The 19,010-nt window shown below is 50.9% G+C and overlaps 7 protein-coding genes and 1 non-coding gene across 8 annotated transcripts; 5 read left to right on the forward strand and 3 right to left on the reverse strand.

The window, feature by feature from the left end:
• Positions 1 to 775: 775 nt before the first annotated feature.
• On the forward strand, positions 776 to 3,775 carry Aspvir_010094 (uncharacterized protein; the record flags this gene model as incomplete). Its single annotated transcript, XM_043273228.1, has 8 exons — positions 776 to 782; positions 806 to 1,105; positions 1,245 to 1,452; positions 1,476 to 1,728; positions 2,371 to 2,493; positions 2,635 to 2,949; positions 3,021 to 3,355; positions 3,415 to 3,775. 8 exons carry the CDS (start codon positions 776 to 778, stop codon positions 3,773 to 3,775), a joined length of 1,902 nt encoding a protein of 633 aa, XP_043129163.1.
• A 2,769-nt stretch (positions 3,776 to 6,544) lies between these two features.
• On the forward strand, positions 6,545 to 8,537 carry Aspvir_010095 (putative MFS transporter; the record flags this gene model as incomplete). Its single annotated transcript, XM_043273229.1, has 8 exons — positions 6,545 to 6,568; positions 6,626 to 6,636; positions 6,686 to 6,818; positions 6,869 to 7,059; positions 7,108 to 7,261; positions 7,312 to 7,407; positions 7,459 to 8,172; positions 8,223 to 8,537. 8 exons carry the CDS (start codon positions 6,545 to 6,547, stop codon positions 8,535 to 8,537), a joined length of 1,638 nt encoding a protein of 545 aa, XP_043129164.1.
• Positions 8,538 to 8,696: 159 nt separating this feature from the next.
• Positions 8,697 to 9,683, reverse strand: Aspvir_010096 (uncharacterized protein; the record flags this gene model as incomplete). The annotated part of the gene is made up of 1 exon (XM_043273230.1): positions 8,697 to 9,683. One exon carries the CDS (start codon positions 9,681 to 9,683, stop codon positions 8,697 to 8,699), a length of 987 nt encoding a protein of 328 aa, XP_043129165.1.
• Positions 9,684 to 10,393: 710 nt separating this feature from the next.
• Aspvir_010097 (uncharacterized protein) lies at positions 10,394 to 11,773 on the forward strand (the record flags this gene model as incomplete). Its single annotated transcript, XM_043273231.1, has 4 exons — positions 10,394 to 10,724; positions 10,770 to 11,191; positions 11,239 to 11,408; positions 11,458 to 11,773. The coding sequence occupies 4 exons, from the start codon at positions 10,394 to 10,396 to the stop codon at positions 11,771 to 11,773; spliced, it is 1,239 nt and encodes a 412-aa protein (XP_043129166.1).
• Positions 11,774 to 12,162: 389 nt separating this feature from the next.
• Aspvir_010098 (uncharacterized protein) lies at positions 12,163 to 13,115 on the reverse strand (the record flags this gene model as incomplete). Its single annotated transcript, XM_043273232.1, has 3 exons — positions 12,163 to 12,345; positions 12,475 to 12,677; positions 12,734 to 13,115. The coding sequence occupies 3 exons, from the start codon at positions 13,113 to 13,115 to the stop codon at positions 12,163 to 12,165; spliced, it is 768 nt and encodes a 255-aa protein (XP_043129167.1).
• A 2,356-nt stretch (positions 13,116 to 15,471) lies between these two features.
• Positions 15,472 to 16,477, forward strand: Aspvir_010099 (uncharacterized protein; the record flags this gene model as incomplete). Its single annotated transcript, XM_043273233.1, has 2 exons — positions 15,472 to 15,672; positions 15,719 to 16,477. The coding sequence occupies 2 exons, from the start codon at positions 15,472 to 15,474 to the stop codon at positions 16,475 to 16,477; spliced, it is 960 nt and encodes a 319-aa protein (XP_043129168.1).
• Positions 16,478 to 16,569: 92 nt separating this feature from the next.
• Positions 16,570 to 16,641, forward strand: Aspvir_010100. The gene has a single exon. It is a non-coding gene; the product is annotated as a tRNA-Arg (tRNA).
• Positions 16,642 to 17,556: 915 nt separating this feature from the next.
• Positions 17,557 to 18,806, reverse strand: Aspvir_010101 (putative extracellular glycine/serine-rich protein; the record flags this gene model as incomplete). The annotated part of the gene is made up of 2 exons (XM_043273234.1): positions 17,557 to 18,639; positions 18,690 to 18,806. 2 exons carry the CDS (start codon positions 18,804 to 18,806, stop codon positions 17,557 to 17,559), a joined length of 1,200 nt encoding a protein of 399 aa, XP_043129169.1.
• Between the last annotated feature and the right edge of the window lie 204 nt (positions 18,807 to 19,010).

The raw sequence follows: 19,010 nt of genomic DNA on the forward strand, positions 1-19,010 counted from the left end.
GTTCCAAGACCTGTCATGAGGCAAGCAATCCATCAGCTAAGCCAGCAGCCCAAAAGATGTAGCATCTGCAATCGAATTCTCCGACCAACTTTTCCGTCGGAGAGTTATTACCACCTTTGTTGGCCAATTCGATAGGTTTTCACTTACTCGCATCACCATGGCTTACCAACCAAGTAGGCAGGACAAGCATGTTCAACTGAGCCTCAACCTGCCGGACGAATGCACCGACTTCAATGAGCAGGCACCCAGGCTCCATGTCCGGGCATCGGCATGGAACAGAGACCACATAGGGACGCTTAGGTCGTGCCCTTGATGAGTGTCCAATATCCAAGATATACGAAGCCAAACCTACCCCAGACAAACGACCCAGGTTTTCCTTTGTCGAATACAACATCTCCGGTACTCTACATCTCTGATACCGAAGACCACAGGAATGAGCAAGCTGTGCGCGGCAATATGCGTGGACAGGGGGAGGTTTCTTCGAATTTGATTCTCCACTGGGAACAGATATGATGGATCAGATTCAGAAGGATCAAGGGCTGGGACTCATGGATGCTAGCAGTTACGAATGACATCGCACAATCGGCAGTTGGTTGGGTTGAGTCCAGTACGCAACAAAGCTATCAGAATGACAAAAACCCAGTGAATCAAGCGCACTCGGACCCTGGGCAGCGGGTACAGCTCTCCAAGTGAAGTTGAAATCTGCCTCGACAAACATGCCACCACGCAGATACGGTCTGAGTAAGTCGCCATTGTCAGATGAGAACTCCCATGCATGGCTTGTTCCTTTGAAGTGGGAGTCCAGCACATCAAGGTCATGAGGAACCCTTGGATCCTGTCCGGCCTCTCGACTGGTCCACACAGAACGGAAAAGAGGTAAAGAAGCAGATAAAATCGCCCAGCAATCGAGATGAGGTGTTCTTCAAGTTCGCGGCGAAGAGAGTTCGCCCTGTGCGCAATGTGAAGACGGCCGAACTACGTTCCAGAACTGTATCTCATCTCCCGAATTCACCGATGATCAAAACAAATTGCGAGCGCTATACGCCGGCGCGTGTGCGAACTGCGTCTGGCACGGGAAAGGGTCGCAGTGCAGTTTCTGTTTTCTGTGAGTCCAATTCTATGTCTACTCTCCTTCTACAATCAACTCTAATCTGTGTCTAGTAATCCTGTTTCTCTTTTCTTTCTTCTCCCAAGTACCGTTTCCAGGTTCCCTTGATGCCTCGAGTGACAATTCACCTTTACAGTGTCTGTCTTTGAAAATCATAGCATTTTTGAACAAGATACAAGTCTACGAGTCGTGCGTACATACGTTGAGCTGGCCTCAATAATAAATATTTCAATCGATGAATGCATGTCCAACATTCCACGAACGAGCAGATTAAGAGGCTTTCTGAAAGAATACGCGAGCGAGAAGAAATGGGCGGCGGATCTGCGACAAAGCTTCGAGACCGGGTAAAATGACTTCCAGTCAATAGTCTCTGGCTACCGTCGCGAACGCAGAATGTCACTATCATGCCCCGGGTGACGGCCACCTCCGGGAAGGCTATACTGGGCAAGAGAATCATTGACTGGGCGTTTGGCCAGATGAACGATGCCGCCATCGAGAAGTTCTCCCGACCCAACCGCATATTCCCTGTTCGGGACGGCCAGCAACCAGGCCGATACAAAGCTGGGGAAAGCCGTGCGCCGTCTGTGGGCGAGCCTCTAACAGACTTTGGCCCGCTCGAGGTATAGGCCAGCTCCACTAGAGGAACCTGCTCCTATCCCTGCTGCGCCTGCGCCTGCGCCTCTGATTGGAGTTGGACTATCCTCGAACGCACTGCTCAAGTTTGTTGCATCCTCCTCGTCATAGACAGGAATCATCCAACTCGCGATCGGCATCAAGACTGAAGTTGACCATAAACCTCGGGGGTTTGGACGGGGAGTCTACTCCAAGGCCCAACAAGGATCAATCCATTGGAATATGGAACACCGTCTCGGAGCTTGCTGTTGGCAGGTCTGATGCGGAGGATAAGGCAAAGTAATACCAAACGGATCCACCAAAGCCAACAAGGAATTCAAACTGATCCTGACCACACTGGGTTTATCCGCCAAACCGTTGATTTCAGATGGTTTCGTCACACGATTATCGAACTGCCTCCGGACGAAAGGATAGATGTGCCGTGCCCCATCCCAGAGCGATACCTTGATAACATCAGACCGATGGGTTCCACGGTTTCCAGTGAACTGGATAGGATCCGAGCCGCAGCACAGCGGCACGCGCCTAAAGCCATGGCAGGTGACTGGAGGAGCAGACTTTAGCACACGGCAATGTAAAAGGCAATTCCTTGTGTCGCAGATGAGACTGATGTTTATATCTCGGTCTTTCAGTACGACCAGGATGGTTACGCTATCTCAATGGAGGTCCGGGGAGCGAGACGTGCCCCCTCCCGTGCCGCGCTCTCCGACACCCCCCTTTCGTCTCTGCGCCTGCACCTCCGGGCTTTTTACTGGGTGAGTAGGGTTTGCGTTCTCTTGGTTATACCAGTATAGGGCCAACTGTATTGTATAGAGTGTAGATGAGCTCCTCGCGATAATGTCTACTGTTGCCTAGCGATGAGAGAGGATGACCCTGAAGGGTGAGCGAGACAACAGTCTAGATGGAGGGCCACCCAGTCTGCGGGGCACCCTGGCAGATGCATGCGGTACGGGCAAGGCGACGACCCTAATCACAACGCTCTGGTATGCGTCTCTCGCCGCGGGGAGAAATTCCTCCTACACACATCGTCCGACGTTGGTCCTGTGCCGAACGCGCTGATAGACACCTGGCTAGCCGAACTCCAGGCCCGTCTTGGTGACGCGTTTAGCGTTCTCCTGTTCCAGGGCAATTCCCTGCACACTTCTGACTACCTCCGGAAATCACTGATCGTCGACACCCTGACCGATCTGAAGGCCCAGGAGGAGGATAGGGTGTTCCACCCCTCTTCGCGCCATCGATGCGTCTTTTCCCATCAGGCGAAGCTGTGATGGGTATTCTCAAGGCAGAGGATATTCCAATAGTGGCCACCAAGGACTCCATGCAGGGCAAGGAGTCGAAGCTTGTCATCTATGATTTGGTCATCTCAGCGCCGACAAGATGTCAGATCTTGGGTTCACGGTGGATGACCACCGCGGGAATGTGGACTCGCTCGGGTCATGCTGAACAGTTGTTTTCGTGGCTGAATGGCCAGGTTAACTTTCGACAGGCGTACCCCTTTAGCTGGAGTGATATTATCGCGCTTTTAGCTGATATCGCCAGCAACCCCGGTGCATACGGAGTCCCCCCTGAGAATGCCGCCAACCTGGTGTTGATACACCAGGATATCACTCGCCTTCGGTAAGCTACTAGTATCTATCAAAGCAAGCATATTCATATATAGCTAACTTTGAGAAAAGCCGCCCAGATGGCGCTGACTACCCCGTCCCACCGCCACCGCAAAACATCGACCGTAAGCGTCATCCTAACTGGTCCTCTGCCCTGTCGCGAGGACCCCAGACAACTACATCCGGTTCATCGTACCTGATATGGAATTCGAACGACACATCTTCACCCGACAAGGGAATCGCCGGCAACTCAAGGCAGCGTCAGCAGAAAAGAGGAATTTTGACCTCCGATTATCTGCTCTTTATGGACAGTGGTGTGCAAAGCAGGACAGGCCTAATTGACCGAGAGCGTTCCAGTGCAGCTGACCGGACGTTTACCTCCATCTCACAGCCGGTTCAATGGCCCGTTCTATCGCCCCCGCCTTACAAGTAACCTTCCGGGTATTGCAGCACTCTATGAAGAGAAAAACAGGCCCGATGATTTTGTGTGGACTGGAGAACAAAATAGCGATGAGTGCTGCAGGGTTGATCCCCTATCCTACCAGGGTAGCTTTCCGAACTTCGATGCGTAACGAAAGCTCTACTTGGACCTCGAGGAGTCATCTTCCAGCGGGATGCGAACGGTGATCTCATGATCCCTGAGGAGTACATTGCATCAAACATTGAGAACTGGAGGAGCCGTCTTTCAAAATTTGACAACCCTGAGTTCTATAACTACAAGGGATCTGTTTACTTGATGGAATTCGTGATGAGGCTGTAAGACTCAGATCCCACAGCGCGGCGTTGCCACGCGAAAAGAGGTACACTTTCAGTGCAGCCTGTGAACGCATCATGAATAATTGCCGCCAATGGCCAATACATCCAACTCTGTTCCCGTAACGGTTCTAAGAGTCAAGAGAGATATTCTTTCGATAAATGGACCAGGATTCCTATCGAGTCCGAAATCGGAAGTCTTGTCGCCATCAGTCACGATTGCGACAAGGAAATCGAAGAGAAGTCTGTTCATATTAACCACAATCCAGTCCCCCAGCTGTTCAGAGTAACAATGCCCATATGGGCCGGACACGTCAGATGGCATTCCCTTACCTTATCGCAGATGTTGTACGTACGTACTTACACTCTTTAACTTCTTGCATGTCTAACCAAGTGTAGGATATGATTCATTTGCACCCCCATACACACTCTCCTTCAAAGAACCTGACTTTTATATCGAGCCACATGGATGCACATTGCCCACGATTGTATTTGAAATTGGCCATTCTGAATCATACCCTCGTCTCATCACCCAGCTAAAGCGCCGCATCCACGAAGCCAATACCATTGCTCTGTTCGCTGCCTTCGGTCTACCTCATAATGCGAACATGACTCATCTTGCTGCCCTCGATCTGATCTCTTGGAGACCTTCCATGATGGCCTTGTTGTTCTCCGTGAGGAAGCACTCCCAGACCGCCACCTCCTGAACGCCGGTTTCCTTGCAGATCTTCAGCTGATTTGGGAGGCTTCCTTGGCCCTGCTTGAGGCTGAAGGCTCGGTGGTCCCAGCTAACTAATCGCAGTTCTCTTGTATCGTCGTGGGCTCGAATACCGCGAGGCCTGACAATCTTCCGAAGTCTGCGTCCAAGAATAGTCGTTCCCAATTGGACACTCCTGTGAAGCAAACCGTTCCCGCCATCGCCGTTTCCAGTGAGACTTCCCCTCGCCTCCGTTCCGGAAAGAGTTATAAGTCCTGTAAGAACGGTGCAGGGCCTTTCCGTCGATGCGTGTCCGCTCCCGAGTACACCGTGGATCGTCAGGATCGAGCCTTCTTCGCCGGAGCCTGTGCAAACTGTGTCTGGAATAATAAGGCCGCTTCTTGTTCTTACTATATTGACAAGAATCGAGGATGGGATCCGCGTTGGGAACTGGAGCTGTTGCAATCGACGCTGACCCTCAGATTGGTGATGAAGAGAGCGGTGTAAATTTGTCCAAAGAGAGTGAGGAGGGAGATGAGGCCGCAGAAAATGGGGATGCCTCTGCACCTGTCCAAACGCACACAGGATTTCATTATTACAGTATAGGGTGTTCATCTAGCTACATATCAAAGATTATCTTAGTGGTGCAACCTAGAGAAGGGTAGTAGACCCTTCCAAAGAGATTGATACATTTACGTGGATGACAAGTGAATAGCTTGCAGACCCTGACATTAGCATAGGGAATAGGCTTGATGCCGCTAGCTGTAAGAATCATTTACTCAGGCAAGGCTGGCATAATAGAGGAATGGCCACTTGCAAGCACTAACGGCATCCGTGTCAGAAACCGGAACGAAGGTGTAGGTACAACTATAGGATAACGTCCAGGCATGGACTAGATTCTCTAGTGGCGACAGAAAGACCAATCTGTAGCTCGAATTACTCAGTGCTTCATCAGCTCTAGACAATTTCAGAATGAGACATGTAGGAACATTTCCACTTCCTCAAGCCTAGGCTAGGAGCTACATCGGCAGTTCCATCTGCCGATAGGAATACACCCAAACTTTAAACCTGCCTCAAGGCTGTTGCTCAGGACATCGGAAATGCAACTCGGTTGATGGACCAGTGACATCAACGACTAGCCAGTAGCTTATCGACCCCGATCCCTCACACCAAGGACAGTTAAACTCATTTTGGAAGGAACCGGCCGTGCTTGCGTCGGGAGGTTGGGCGGTTAGGGCTCCAGGCCGCTGACGCCGGGTTCGAGCTCGGTTGTCAACTGTCAGGATTCCCGACAGCGGGCATAATCCATGGTTGTTTAGGGTAGAAGATGTCATAGCCAATCCAGGCGCTGGAGATAAGAAATGGTTGGCTGGGGACGGTGGTCCCTCATCCTGATGGATGGCCTGGGGAAGTGGAGTTCCCGATGGGGAAATCTGGGGTTACTGTGGAGCTAGCTCCCTGCGTTTTTCTCCAGGCGTGTTAATTCCCCGCTTTCAACCTGTTGATTCGAGTCCGTGGATTTCGACAGTCTAAAACTCAAACCCAATGGAAGGCCACGTCGATATATAGGCAGACCTCGGTCGCGTACAGTATAAACATCGCGTTCGGTAACCGTGCAGTACTGACTGCCGGGGGAATTCCGCATTGTGGAAGACATATCTCTTCGTCGATGTTATAAGGGGATCGGACCCTACGGTGCCAGTCTAGCACTCAACTACGCGCTACTGCGGATGAAGAGTGAAATTGCTCAAGATGGAGATGAATCATGATGAGACTGTAAGTAACCAGCAACTGGCTCGCAAAAAGCAAGCAGCGCTGATATGAAGCATACAGACGATCCATCAGTATGTTAGAAGCCTCACTTGGTGGAAAAAACCTCTGACACACGAGCAGGATCGAGCAGCAGCTCAATACCAAGATCTATCCCGGAACGGAGATCATGGCAGATGTGGGCTCCGTCCACTTTGTCAAATCCTCCGACCGAGTGCTGGTGCCACAGCCCTCCCAAAACCCTCATGATCCTTTGGTATATGGCCCATCCGCATGACTCGGTGAGACGAACGCTGACGCCCGCAGAATTGGAACAGATTCTGGAAGATGAGCGCCATCTGCATGTCCACGGCAGTGTCGTTCAGTCAGGGTCTGGGACCATTGGCACTCGCGCCCATGTTTCCACAATTGATGCAGTCATTCGATGCCGATCTGGCTGCCGTGGTCAAATTCACCGGCGTTTGCATTCTCGTTCTTGGTTTCAGTAATTTCTTCTGGTGCGTCCTCAAGAGTCTCGAAACCGACGCGTGGCTGACGAGTTGAAGGGTTCCCGTCCAGGCAGCCTTCGGTCGACGGCCGGTCCTGATCTTTTCCGTCCTCATCTGTCTGGTCAGTAACATCTGGCGAGCGCTTGCTACTTCCTATGGAAGTTACATGGGAGCATGCATCCTGAACGGTTTCGGAGCGGGGCCTGCCGAGGTAGGGACACTCGAAATGACACAAGACTTCATGTTAATCAGGGATGATAGTCAGCCCAACCCGAAATCATTGCCGACGTCGTGTTCCTCCACGAGCGAGGAGCATACAACACCCTATACTTCACCGCCTATTTTGGCTCTCTGATGGTAGGAATCGTGAACAAGGCAATAATGACTTGAACTGACTTCTCACCATAGGTCGGTCCCGTCATCTCCGGTCCCATGGCAGAACACATTGGTTGGCGCAGCTTCTTCTGGCTCAACACCGGCGTCCTCGGCATCGTCCTCGTAGCCCTCGTCTTCCTGTTCCCCGAAACCAAATGGCACCGCGCCCATCCATCCGAGATACAGCATGGCCAAGAACAGGTGATGACTCCCTCGTCGGCCTCTGAGCCGGAGAAGCCGGTGGAGGTCACCCTGCAGCAGGAAAACGTTGCATCTGAGAGCGGAGCAGATCAAGACCCTTGGCTGGGGAAGGGCTATCCCTCCAAACAGCAGTTCATGCTCTGGCAGCCGTCAGACAACTATCTCAAGACATTGTGGACCTGCTTCTGGATTCCGTGGAAACTGCTTGCGTTCCCCATAGTCGAACTTGCTGCGTTCACCGTCTCGTGGTCCGCCAGTTGCTTTTTGACCTTGAATCTCACCCAGAGTCAAGCCTTTGCCGCTCCTCCATACAACTTCAACAGCCAGACCATCGGGTTCTTCAACTTTGCCATTATCGTCGGGGCTGCCATAGGCTTGGCTACCAACGGGCCTTTGTCTGACTGGATTTCGATGAGAGCCACAAAGAAAAACAGAGGTATTCGAGAGCCGGAGATGAGATTGCCAGCCATGATACCCTATGTGATCATCATGATAATTGGCAATTTCGTCGTGGCGTTTGGCTACGAACACAAATGGGATTGGAGGGTCAGTTCACAGCATTGCGTTGAAAGCGACTCAAGCTAACTGCCTTGTAGATTATTGTGATAATCGGCTACACTTGCGCTGGCATTCAGGTCTGCGCTCTTCCAGCCATTACCAGCACCTACGCTGTGGACAGCTATAAGCCCGTTGCGGGCTTAGTCTTTGTGGCGATCACAGTCAACAAGAACCTGTGGGGTTATGGATTCGCTGAGTTCATCACCCCGTGGGTGATCAAAAGTGGTTTCGTGAGCCCAATCATGATGAATATGTCTTTGACCACCCTATGGTGTCTTTGCGCCATTCCGGTCTATTTCTACGGAAAGCGTTTCCGGAAGTGGACCGCCAAGTCACCAGTTCACAGTATGTAGTTCCATCACTATCGGAAGTAGCGCTGGATGCTTCCGATTCTCAGTCCAGAATTGAGTTCATGCAATGAATACTTTGATCCAGGACCTTCAGCGTGTACCGGCTGTAGTAGGTGTGTTCGGAATTGTGTGCGAATGTACTCGGGGGCACTGTACATTTAATCACATCATTTCGTCGTCGTCAGGGTCGTAGAGATCAAGATCCAGAGTTGCCTTGGGCTTAGGCGCAGGCGCAGGTGCGGCTGGAGCTCCGCTGCTCGCCGCACCTGCTTGAGCTGCGGCTTTGGCGGCTTCGTTCGCATGTCTCCTCTCCTCTCCCATAGGCTGCGGTGCAGGAACCACCGGCTCTGTAGATCCCAGACCCTCAGCCTCGCGTATCAATCGTTCCACCTCCTGATCGGGATCGAACCCCGGTCGGCCTTCGGCAGCGGTCAGCTGTATCTGACCCATCAGACCCATCCGGATACGGTCTTCCATCGGATATGGGACCATGTAAACCTGGCGGGTCATCTTCGCCGATTCATCGAGCCAGGATGTCGCTTCCTTCGTGACGGATGAGACCGGTTCTGCGCCTTCCTCCGCACCAGGGCCGCCATTTACACCCGTCATTGCCATGTCCTGGTCCCCAGGTTGTAGACTTCTTTCCCGTTCTTTGGCGGCCTGAGTGGCGTTGGCAGCTGCATCCGCCGCGGCTTGGTGGTTATACTTGCTAATCCGTCGCGCAAAATCCAGCAGCAACTTGTAATCAATCTCCTTTGTTTTTCGCAGACCGCCTGGCTTGGTTTGCATTTGATCGCCGCAGTAATCCAGATCATCATCATCGGAAACGTCCTCCGCATCCGAATCGCTCGCCTCGTCGTCGCCGCAGATCCTTCGAATGTCCTTCTCGTAGCCCACAACGTCTCTGACGATGCCTTTGACCTTTTCCTCCAGACTCTCAGCCTCCACGCGAAGTTTTAGAATTCTGGCGTAGTTCTCCTGGTGCCGGCGAAGCGTCTCAATGGCAGATGTGAGCGAGTCGTCCGCGTCAAGCAGTGCAAGGGCTGCTGCAGGAGCTCCTGAGGCGGTCGGCGACGTCGTAAGGTTCGTTATAAGGGCATTGAGTTTATCTTCCAGATTCGAAAGAGTCTTTTGAAACTCGACGTCCATTCTGAGTGTATCCTAGATCCCTTCCTGCAGAATATGTGTGACCCTGAGCTTCAGTTGATCGCACGCGTCGCGGGAGGTGTCGACATGCAGCAATGCGAAGTTGAATGACGCAAAGTCTATCAGGCTAGAAGCAAGGAGTAATCGGGAGATTTATCTGCATTGACCGGTTGTAATGCGACTGAAGCTTGAATGGTGACTGATCCAAGGAACCGTTGAAGCAATGGCCTAAATGAGAAAGTCGTGTCACGTGATATAACAGCTCCGCATCACGTGTCATCACCCAAGGATTGTCTCTTGGGGGGTACTGTTTCTTCAAACTGCTGAATATCTTAAAAATGATTATCTGATAATGACGGGACATGCCTCTCGCAGCTTTGGAGGAAAGCCCATCTACCAATAGTCAAGAGTTGGCCTATCTTAATATCGGGGGCACATTGCGGAGACGCGGGCGAAATGCGGACGAGATCCGATTGCACAAGTCAGGCCATGTTTGGTCCTTGATATTCGACAGATAGTCCTCTAAGACATTACTCATTGTTTCTAGCGATTATATCGGATTCAGACTCCTTATTTTGTTGAATACATCGCAGGAGAAAGGTGCATATCTCCCCAGATCACCCATAACTTCCGCCCCATTTCGACAGAACGAATTCAATGAATTACTACCTGTAAATTGAGAGCATCTAGCCGCCAAATATTACTTGCACGACATGACTTCCGGCTCTACTTCCCTTCCCTCTGCTCCCCGAGTTGAGCTGAATCCCCGCGTTGTTTTACAGCCCCCGCTTTCCCGCTGTGGCCATGGACCGGGGCTGATACTTATCCGGCCGAGTCATTTCGCAGAATGTCAGGGGAAGAACCAAAGTTTAGATCCGGAGCCTCTGCAGAAATGGGCTGAGGAGAGCTACGCGATAGTCCAGATTAGTCTTGATGCGGAATCCAGTGGTGACGAGGATTGTGTACTTGATCTTGTCAAGACAGCGATCGAGAGCCTTAATTCACTCCGGGAGTGTGATAAGAAGGATCAATTCGGCTTACTAGGTATGAACAGATATTCAACAGCCGTTTGCATGCTAATGGGCTTAGTCTACGGTTCCCAAGCTGGTTATGCACCGGGGTTTGTGAAGATCCTGGATGCAGTCGTAGCCGCTGGTATAGCAGCGGTGGTATATTTCGGGAGTTGGGATACGCTCCCTGAGACTCCTGCCTTGGTACACATGCCTGGAGTTAGCAATGGGATCCAGGAAACAGAAAGCCGCACTGTGTATTCGTACCCTGACGTCTCGTCGGCCGGCTTCATTGTACCCGGTCATGCGGATTTCAAGTACTCGACGGCAGGAGTAGCGCATACCCGGTCATTGAGCTTCTTGAAGAAGCACTTAGATGGGCCTTACTTTAATCTCGAGAAGATCTGGGAGGAGCATACCTATTACGAATTCGGAGACCGATCAGTAGAGAAGACCATGGCGACAATGGTCCAGGAGCCCTATGTGAATCATGTTCCGACTGTGAGAGACCCATTCCTGCCGCTCTTGACGATACTGACGCTGGAAAGATGACGGGTGGGATTGGCCGTGCGCGACTGAGCAATTTCTACCTGAATCATTTCATCTTCAATAATCCCGATGACACAGCCCTGGAGCTGATCAGTCGCACGGTCGGTATCGACCGCGTCGTGGACGAGTTCATATTCTCCCTCACACATAACAAGGAGATCGACTGGCTGTGAGATCCACCTGCATCTACTCTACCAGCAGACCCTAACATCTTATAGTATTCCCGGCATCCCACCAACCGGAAAGCCTCTCCGCATACCATTCACATCAGTGGTGAATATCCGCGGGGATCGTCTATACCACGAGCACATAGCATGGGATCAGGCGACGGTCCTCGTGCAACTGGGCCTGATGCCAGAATACCTCCCATACCCTTATGCTTTGCCCGACGGCAGGCTCCCAGGCCCGGGGAAGAGATTCGAGTATCGAGTCCCTGCGGCCGGTGTGGAAACTGCGGAGAAGTTGGAGAACGAACACAAGATCCCTTCAAATCAGATGTTTGAGTATAAGATCCGAGAGGTTGATGATAAATAGCATTATATGCGAGAGTATATTTGAATTCGACCTTGTCGAGGTTTAGCAATGCGGCGTAGACATAGACAACTGCAACGGGAGTGGCATGCCGTATAGTTTGCTTCTTCTAATGGTGGGCTCTAAGGCAGTAACTTGGCGGCATGACACTGTTCATTGATGATGGCCTTAACACGGACCATTTACCCTCCCTCCTATATAAACCCAGAGGTCTTTATTCTTCAGCAGCCATGCGTAAGACTCAAAATTCCCTATTTCGAAGACAAGTGTTGGTAGAGGCGAGGGCAGGGCTTTAGATAAGGTCTAGCCAACATCTGATATGGCGCTTCAAATGAATCAAAGTCTCAGGATTCGGTAGATATGCAAACTCTGATTATTCTGGTCATCTGCATTCATGCTGGGACATAGCCTTGGCCGCGTATGGCTTGCTCAGCTCTATACCGAAGTCGCTCAAGAGAAAGCCTCCAGACATCACTGGATTTTCTGCCAGTAGGAATCGCATTGCCACACAGCTCATCCCTCCTGATAGTGATTTCTTGGGGAGGAGTCCCCAGAAGGGGACGCGGGAAAATGTCCTGTAGAGAAGCTGTTAATTGGACATCTAAAAGAAACGATGTTCCTAGGGAAAATCTTACAAAGGTCTCAGTTCCTTGCTGGTTTTTACGCCAAATCTCAAGTCTACCTTCTATTCTAGATTGACTTACTTGTGACCATTTCAGGATAAAGACAATGTTAACATGCGCGGCCCCTCCAATCAGCCAGACATCTTTCTGCATAAGGAGGTATGGATATAACTGGGAAAACCCTGATACAAAGACAATCGTGGGCAGGGGAAAGCCGCTCGGCTCCAAGTAGAGATTTGGTACCGCAAACGACATCTGATATGGGGCTGCAAATGTATTGAAGCCTGCTCCGTACAGGACTGGGTTAGATATGCAGGGATTTAGATAGGATGTAACATACGAGTGTTTGAAGACATGCTGATATCGTAATTTTCAGCGAGAGTCAAGAACCCCGACACCACCCCTGCCCGGATGAACTCGTCGCTAATCCAGGGTTGATGACAACTGGGAATAGCTGTGGGCATGTCGACGGTGAAGACCTGGGTGACTGAATTGTAATTGATGAGGACTGATCTTGCCTCGATCTCCCCATCTGAGTCGAGACTGAGTGCAGCACGACTCCCAATGCTGGGTTCTATGCTCTCGTATTTCAGAAATACTGCTTCCCTTGCAGTGAGAATGTCATTTTTGACCTGGAAGATGAATCTTCGGCGTCTGAAACTTGACTCTGCTGGCGCTTGAATTCCCAGCAATGGAGAGTGGTCAGGGGAAGGAGTTGACATTGTTGTAGATTGCAGAAGAGAAGTGAGCAGAGCAGTAATTAACGAGTATTTGGTGATAAAGTAGTAATTAGTTTAACAGCAGTGAATGAAAAAGGAGATGTAATGATTACGGAATCAAAGCTTACAATAACTTTGGTCGGTAGAATCTTATACTAGAATTCCGAAACTAGGTTATTGACACAAGAATATGTCTGCAGGCTCGATTTGACTGATGGGTAGTAGGAGTAGGAGTAGGATTATATTCCAGTACAGCAGCCTTCTCTGGGAGCTCTATTTTGGGGGAGTCATTCCTATGAGCCAACATCTTACTAACTAAGCCTAGATATACAATACTAAAACGTCTGATAGAAGCAACTAAGATTAAACCCCAGACTGGGTGAACAAATGAAAGAGATATATGTTAAGGAAAGACAGACCTATATCTAGTGCTTAAAAGCCCTAAGGCATGTCAGGAGATTGTATCAACACTATGCTGCATATGGCCTAAGTACTATATACTGAACTATCTTCATCCAGGCTATGGGAGCTACTGTCACTATCCCCTAACGACATGTGTTTCCCTATAACTGCCTTAATTATCCTAGCAGTCCTATCTAATCATGAAGTCCAGAGCAAGCCGCCGGAAGCTGGCCCAGAGTGTAGGTATTAAGGAGCCTCCTAGGGAGGGGTCTAACAGAGGCAGAACATATGAATGCCAATTCCGCCAGATATGATCTGATTCCGGATGGCCAGATGGCAGAGATCATAGCCGCACTTATAGGCTAGTATGCTATAGACTAACGCCCGAAACTCAGCAACATAATAAACTAATGACAGAATTGAGACTGTTGTATCCAGCCATGATTCAGTACCAACCAACATTGTCGGGATCCTCGGGGGCCGAAACATTGGTACCAACACAGAAACCCTGTATGCAAGTGATATCAGCATGAGCCGATCTCTATCGGCAATTCGGCATATGCTGGCTATGAGACTCTAAAGCAAGAGACGTCAAACGTCTATTTAGCATCTTATCAAAGTTTCAGTGCCTCACAAACTAATTTGTCTCTAGTTTCCTGGTAGGGCAGAGGCTGTAGAATTCTATCTGGAGGAGGGTCCAGAGGCAGGCAACTCAGACAAGGCAGAAATGTTGCGCGGTATTCAGGGTGGGACCACTACCTAGGGTGAGACGAGCTTTCCCGCTAAGCTTTCTTTGGGCCCGATTTGATTGGGCCCCTTTAATCCCTCAGTGTTCTTGAGCAGATTCTTGAGGAGTCACATGGTCGGTTGCTAACAATAGATGGTGCGTAGACTAGTCTAGCAGTTAGCCAGTGTCTTGGTTGAACCAGGGCAGTGTGTTCTCCAAGACATCTGCCAATACTGCTTTATTTACAACTACCATCAGGTGTGTAAGACTGTGCTGAATGCAATGCTTTGGAGAGGATGAATCATGTGAGCTCAAGTACTTGTCTAACATACCTACCTTGGGTTACCTCACTGGTACGTGTGAGCGGTTAACCAACACCAATAGGAGGCTGTGTTGGTCAAACGTTGGTCCATTTTATTGTAAGGTATAATTGGAACCTTAGGAACTTAACTTAGTACAGGAGTACCTGAGATGATGGACCAAGGTTCCCACCTAGAAAATGATAGGGGAGTGGGTATTGTCTTACGTTCTACAAGCTCATTTAATGTCAGTCCCTCTCCACCGCAACCTCCAGGCAACAGGAATCTTAAATTTTTCTTAATCGCCATATGCATTGCAATAGAGACAACCAAGTCTTGGTATTTAAGTGTAGCAATGAGTTACAGGATCCTTCTCGTACGTGGTTCCAAGCCAACGACTGCAGGAGATGATCGGCTCGTGTCATTGAGGCTGTACAACACCAAACCAGCCTTGGGTCGCATGTCTCAGTTCAAGCGATACATTTAAGGCCCGTAAGTTATCAATCTGCCTCGCTGTCTCGCGCTGCTGATCTTCCGACCCCAAATCGGTGATCTCCTAGCTTGACTAGTTCATAATTGTCGCCGTGTTCCAGAAGTAGCCTGCAGAGTGCAGACTCGTATAAGACTGTCTCCCTGCCCGCAGTTTTCCTTTTCCCTGCCCGTCCATGAATCCGCCCATTTTAGGTTTTCTGATGCCTTCCCCGCGTCAAATCACCTCACTATGAGATGAGCACGTTTCAATCCATAAAAGCCACTTTTGCCACTAGTGCCGCTTCATTCACTACAAGTCTACAACCCCTTTGACTCTGGAGACCCAACGCTTCCTTCTGCTCTTATCCATTCGCATACGGATATTCGAGGTTGCTAGCTTGATGCGCTCTTACATACAAACATAGTCCTCACCACCATTCCTTACGACTCTACAACCACCATGTTGCTACGATTTCTGTCACTGGCCGGTCTCTGCCTGGGCCGTGGCGTCGCTGCCCTCGCTCCTCAGGGCCACCCCTCCGATATTCAAACATCAAACATCCAACATTCTCGCCATTTCTACAAAATCGACATTCCCTGCTCTTACTGTGCATTCTCAGACGCCGAATGTTCTCAGAGTCCCGAATCAAAATCATACGTGGTACGTCAATCCTAACATCTCCGATACAACGATACTAACCTCACAGACTATTGACTTCTCCTCCGACAATGGCACCCTATCCGCCAACCACGAATCCGTCTTCCCACCGTCATTACCCATGCAATTCCCCGCAGTCAAGCACTCGGATTCCGGCGACCAATCCGTCCAGGTCGCATACAGCCTCGACGCACGACCTCTCCCCGCCCAGCCTGGCGCCCTCCTAGGCGAGACATACCTCCTCAAACTGCGCCTGTTCGATCTCCACGGCCGGCCCGTCACACCCGATCTGGTCGCGATAGCCGTATCCCGACACGACGACGGCACCCTCAGCATCGGCAAGGTCGAGCGGTCCCCGTTCCACAGACACGGCCACATGACGTCCACCTGGCGCCTTCTCAAATCGCACATCAGGCCTTACCTCGATCAGTTGGCTGGTGGTGCCGGCCCCGATGGAGAAGGACAACCGCGCCATCATCGCCGGCCGGCCGATATCTACCGGTTCAAGAACCCTGCGTCCCACTACCACAATACCATGCCGTGGAGCAGCCGCGATCGCAGCTTCATGAGGCTCGTGCGCCCGGTGATTCTGCCTGCGTTGCTGGGTGTTACGGCAGGATTGTGTGCGTGTCTGGTTGGGTTCGTGGTTGGGAAGGTCATGATCTCGCTCTGTCGGTGGTGGTATGTCCGGGGTGAAAAGGGGTATCGCGAGGTCCCGGCTATTATCATTGACTCGGTGGAGCTGGAGGAACGTCTCGTCGCGGAAAAGGAGAACTCGGGTCGAACGTTGCGGTGGCTGGGTGTATGACCTTATATAACCATAGATTTCTTTTTGTATAACCATGAATCATTCCTAGGATTGCTTTGATAAGTCGGTATATTCCCCATCTGCATCAACAAGGCCTGCTGGCCCAATGGTAAGGCGCTTGACTACGGATCAAGAGATTGCAGGTTCGAATCCTGCGTAGTTCTTCAATTGCAAACCATTGTGGATATTTTCTGTCAGTCTGGCATGGGGTATCCACTAGACCCCCATTCCGTATTCGGAAATTAGTCGATGTCTAGGCCATCTCAACCCAAGCATGTCACGCAACGCAACGCAGTATAAGATGTATGCTACCCGTGATCAATCTTGGTCAGTACAACGATGAGCAACATCAGGCAATGCCTTGCGATACGCCTACTTTGTGATTCTCCCGATCTGACCAGTATTGCCATGATTAGCCAGTTAACACTGACCCTCAGACCTCTGCGCTGTGCGTTCATAAAGTATCATGTTCTGAGAGAAGCTCTATGCCTATACTGCATGCTGTATTCAATGATATCCTCCAAGTCTGTATGCACAAGCAATTGCGGACTTTCAGGCAAATGCGCGAGCTGCAAGCTTCAGTTGTGAATGCACCAATACAATGTATGCATCGCCATTCATCCTTATACATAGATCATTCTGTCTTACTATCTATATTCATTAGTCTCTCTCACTCGTATGATTTGCCAGTACCCCTGTCTGGGTATGGCTGCAAGCAGCCATACCGGTAAGCTGTGCTGGACGAGTGGCTGTGGTCTTAGGCCAGGGGACTTGTGACGTTGCATCTTAGGATACCATCTTCCCTGAGTGATACTACCAGAAGGTATATTGCCTGATTCTCCACAACGAACCGCTGGACCATGGCGAGTGACTGCTGTTTACCAGCATACTAAACTTTAATTGAGATGTCAGTTGCGTGGGCATGCTTATGTGGTACGTTGATATGGATCGAGCCTATCCGTACTCTAGAACGGTGCGGCATATTTCCATTAAGATGTAAATTATAACAGACTTTAGAACACGATTGCCGCCACGTAAATCGAAACGCACATCCTGAATTGACCACAGCAATAGCCAGCTCAGCGCAAAGTCTTTATGATCGAAGACAGCTTGTCAAGCAGCGTATTGATGGTCCCTTTGTCTTTTTCACCCCCGGTGGCTGGGCTCGTAATGACATTGACATTTGTGCCGCCGCCGGTGTTGGTCGCTCCACCGTTGACTCCATTGTTGGTATTTCCGCCCCCGTTGACGGGGTCAGTTGTAGTCGATCTCTTTGCACGTTCAGATGCCTTGTTGCCGGCGGGGTCTGGCGCTTCCATGCTGGCTGAACCCCGACTGGTTGCAGAGTCTACAGCTTCAGAACCCTCTGTACCCGTTCCGGATCCTGCAGGTTTGTTGGGGGTAGATTCTCTACCAGCGTCTTGAAGGGTCGAAGGACTATCACTTCCATAGCCTGCGTCGCCTGTTCCAAAGCCAGAAGGCCTGCTGCCCGCAGTGCCGTCGGTAGAACTGCTACCGCCCACGGAAGGTGCTGGCATTTCAGGGTTCCCGGTTCCAAACGCACCGGGAGTGCCGGCAACAGTTCCACTCCCTTCAGATACTGTATCTCCAGAACCTAAACCAGAGCTTGGAGTGCCACTGCTCCCGGAGCTGCTGGGGGAGAAACCGCTGCCGTTAGGCCTAGTACCTGTGCCGCTGGTGCCGCCAGCATTACCAGAGACCCCATATCCGCTGACCTTGGTTCCTGGACTTGCCGAAGCAGAGCTAGAGCCTCCGCGAACACCCCCAGATGCGGGGGTGACAAAGCTGCCTGCAGTGTCGGTCGGGGAACCGCCACCCTTAGAGCCACTACCGGGACCGCTGCCCGCGATGGCAGACCCGCTCGCCCCGGTACCTGGAGCTGCTCCGGATGGTGTGACCGTGATACCCGAACCAACCGTTCCAGCAAAGCTATTGTCGGCCGTGCTTCCGGGCCGGGAATTACCTGTGGCGGCATTCCCTATAGTCGTGTCGCCAGTGGCAGTGCCGCCAAAATCAGAGTATTGTCTGGACTGGATGTGCGTGCCGCTGTCCACGCCAGAGGCTTCCTGCCAGCCGAGCTTCTCGGCGAGGCCAGCGACTCCGTCCTGCCCCAGTCTGTCGTGGTAACCCTCCTGTGCCGGCTATCAGCGATGAACATTATGCTTCTGCTCTCTATCCACAAGGGACTCACAACGTCTAACTGGTCCATGGCAATAGGTCTAGCTCCAACGAGACCAGAGAATGAAACCATATCGACCAAGAAAATCAAAGCCAGTAAGCTGGCCTTGGACTTCCGTAGAGTAGCCATAGTAGAGTTATCACACCGATGTTTTGATTGAGTCAAGTGGAGAATTGCAACAATCAGGCCAAAAAGGACTGCATTGACCGAGTCTTCGTCTGTGAAAAGCACCCCAGACAATGGGAATTTGTCACGCTTTTTAACTGTTTCTACTTCCTAGGAGTCGAACGGCCGAGACTGATCATTGCAACTCTTGAGCATCATGGGCTCAAT

This window comes from Aspergillus viridinutans (genome assembly GCF_018404265.1).
Source record: "Aspergillus viridinutans IFM 47045 DNA, scaffold_9, whole genome shotgun sequence".
Taxonomy (NCBI): Eukaryota; Fungi; Ascomycota; class Eurotiomycetes; order Eurotiales; family Aspergillaceae; genus Aspergillus; species Aspergillus viridinutans.